This window comes from Volvox carteri (genome assembly GCF_000143455.1).
Source record: "Volvox carteri f. nagariensis unplaced genomic scaffold VOLCAscaffold_7, whole genome shotgun sequence".
Lineage (NCBI taxonomy): Eukaryota > Viridiplantae > Chlorophyta > Chlorophyceae > Chlamydomonadales > Volvocaceae > Volvox > Volvox carteri.
Window position 1 is genome coordinate 1,432,705 of NW_003307550.1, and position 2,677 is coordinate 1,435,381.

The following is a 2,677-nucleotide window of genomic DNA, read 5'->3' on the forward strand; positions in this document are numbered from 1 at the left end:
GAGGGGGAGAGGGAAGGGGAGGGGGAGGGGGAGAGGGAAGGGGAGGGGGAGAGGGAAGGGGAGGGGGAGAGGGAAGGGGAGGGGGAGGGGGAAGGGGAGGGGGAAGGGGAAGGGGAGGGGAAGGGAAGGGGCTGTACAGGAGGGGTTTGTGGCAACCTTCAGGGTCCGGGGGGGTCCGGGTTACATGGTGGCAATCCTTTCCGCTGCCGGCTTGCCCCGACCTTATGTAGGTTTGGAAGCGGGCGCGGCGCAACCTTCATGTCGATTTGGGCGACTTGAGGGAGAGAGTGGCCGAGTACGTCGCACGGCAGGGGGCTCTGCCGGCAGTAGCACAACCGCCACAACCTCTACAGCAGCTACAGCTACAACCCTCGTAACGCCTGAATCCCAATCTCTCCCCTGGCCTCCCCCACCCGCCCACATCACCCCGTCTGGAGAGCCGGAGGACATAGCCCGCGGGTTGGGCACATACATACATACACCCACATACATACATACACCCATATACATACATACACACACAAATACACACAAAAACGGACAGAGCGCTTTCCGTCCTCACCCCCCGAGCACCCTGAGATATAGTAAACAGGTAATTAGTAGATGGACAAACGGAATGGAAGCAGTGCGTGGTGGACGTGGACTTTATCGTGGTGATGGTGGTGGTGGTGGTGGTGGTGGTGGAGAGAGCGGAAGGCAGGAGTGTGTGTCTATGTATGTATGTGTGTACGGGGGATGGGGAAGGGCCTGGGGCCCTTTTTCTTGTGCGAGCAGTAACAGAATAAATAAATAGCAGCGCTCTATGCGGGGCGTGGAGTGGAGAGGGGGGAACGCGGGACACAGGGGGGGGTTGCGGGGGGGAAAGAGGGTTGCTCGAACCCATATTTGGGGGGACCCCGTACATGGCAACGCTGGGTTGTGTGTGGAGTTGGGGGGATGGGGCACAGAAGTACGGCGAGTAGCAGTCACATGTCAGTGGTGGGTAAGTGGGCGTCTTGGGGAAGTACGGCAGTTTCGGGGCTCCGTATCTGCTTGTTGGTGGGTGCTGGGGCGGGGCTCAGTGGTGGTGGTTTCGGAGCCCGGGACTGTCCGTCCGGGGAAAAAAGGAAAGAACTGTGCGAGGCAGCAGCATTTCGTTGTGCATTTTTGTGCGGAAGGCAGCTCCCACCCTGGTTTTTGAGAAGATAAAAAGAGCGAGTATGTATGTATGTGTGTATTTGTGCGTGTAGCGGTGCCTGTCTCTCTGTCCTGCATTGCGCGGTCATCGGTCGATTGATCACTGTCACATAGCGCCACGATATTGTAAACACAGCCGTACATTCGCAGCCGGTCGGGAAGTGCTCTGATGGAGCAGTCCCCACTTGGTTTCAAGTTGCTCCAGACATCATGCAAAGCATTTTGTTCGTTTAGGAGTTAGCGGTTACATTCTGGGGGCTTGGTTGGAGGTGGAGGGAGATGCCGCTCTCTCTGTGACGCAATGGGGGATATATGTGTGTGTGTGTGTCTATCTGTCTGTCTGTCTGTTGAGGGGGTGATGGGGAATGGATGAGAGCGGGGGACGCCGGCAAGTCAGCAGCAGCAGCATGAGGAGTACGACAGGTTCGGAGAAGAATCGTTTGGAAACCCTAGTCTTGCAACCACCCTTGTGGGCACCGGCTGATGACGTGATGACGGCGCAATAGCTGGTGGTGGTGGTGGCGGTGATTGAGCTTTAACTCTCCGGGGACGAGAGTTCCGGTCTTCGTAGATGAAGTGCTGACAGCTGTATTGCCAGTCTCCGGGCCTCACCCGCACCACTGAGCAGCATCCCTTGGAGGTGGTGAGAAGTCAGGAGGGGAGAGGAGAGGAGAGGGTGGGGCAGAGGTGTGCCCCGGTGTATGACCAAGTACGGACTGGACTTGTCGTAGTTTGAGAGGAAGGGGTAATAGCTGCTTGATTGTCAGGTTTTTATGCGTGTATGTTTGTGTGTATGTCTGTACGTGCGCATGCGCGTCTGATTGATTTCCATTCTCACCATCCACTCTTCCCTCCCTGCCCCCACCGTCACCGCACCGCATTTCTTTTATCTTTTTTTCTTCTTCCTCCTCCCCCCACCCCCCACCCTGGGCGGGCGCGATGTGTTCTGCTACTGCTCGCGACGCTCTGCTACTGCCCGGGTTAGATGCGCACACTCGCGCACACTAACGCCGTGGAGGCTCAGAAAGGAAAGAAACATGTAATAGGTAATATGCTGATGTCGGTTCACTTGGCTCACCTCACTATAGCCGCTCTAGGGCGCCTGCGGTGTTGAACACAAGAGCCCGAGAGTAGACCCAACCGCGTTCCCTTCCCATATCTCTATAATCCAACCTTACCCCCTTCTCACGCACATCGGTGAAGGCTCTATATGCATATGTATCAATCCGGGCCTGACACTGGCCAGGGACACCTAACCGTACCCCAACGGGATGTGTATGTATGCATGCATGCATGTGCTCCCGTGCCGATGATTATTTGCCGTCAGCTGATTTTACTAATTTGACGTCAAGTTTGCAATCCGCCAGTGGCTTTTAAGTCCGCGGTGATTTTGGATTGACGTGGCAATGCGGAGGAGGAGGAGAAGGGAGGCGGTGGTGAAGGGGGAGGGATCGCGGAGTCGACCCACCACGGTGGTCCCTTACAGCGAGGCCTCCTGTAC

General features: G+C 56.7%; 1 protein-coding gene across 1 annotated transcript in view; it reads left to right on the forward strand.

The window, feature by feature from the left end:
* VOLCADRAFT_88016 (uncharacterized protein) overlaps positions 1-377 on the forward strand; it is a gene marked incomplete at both ends in the record, with an annotated part of 9,758 nt that extends 9,381 nt beyond the window's left edge. Inside the window, one exon of the mRNA XM_002947609.1 lies at positions 231-377. Coding sequence (XP_002947655.1) covers positions 231-377 — 147 coding nt within the window. The remainder of the gene's footprint in view (positions 1-230) is intronic.
* Positions 378-2,677: the final 2,300 nt, after the last annotated feature.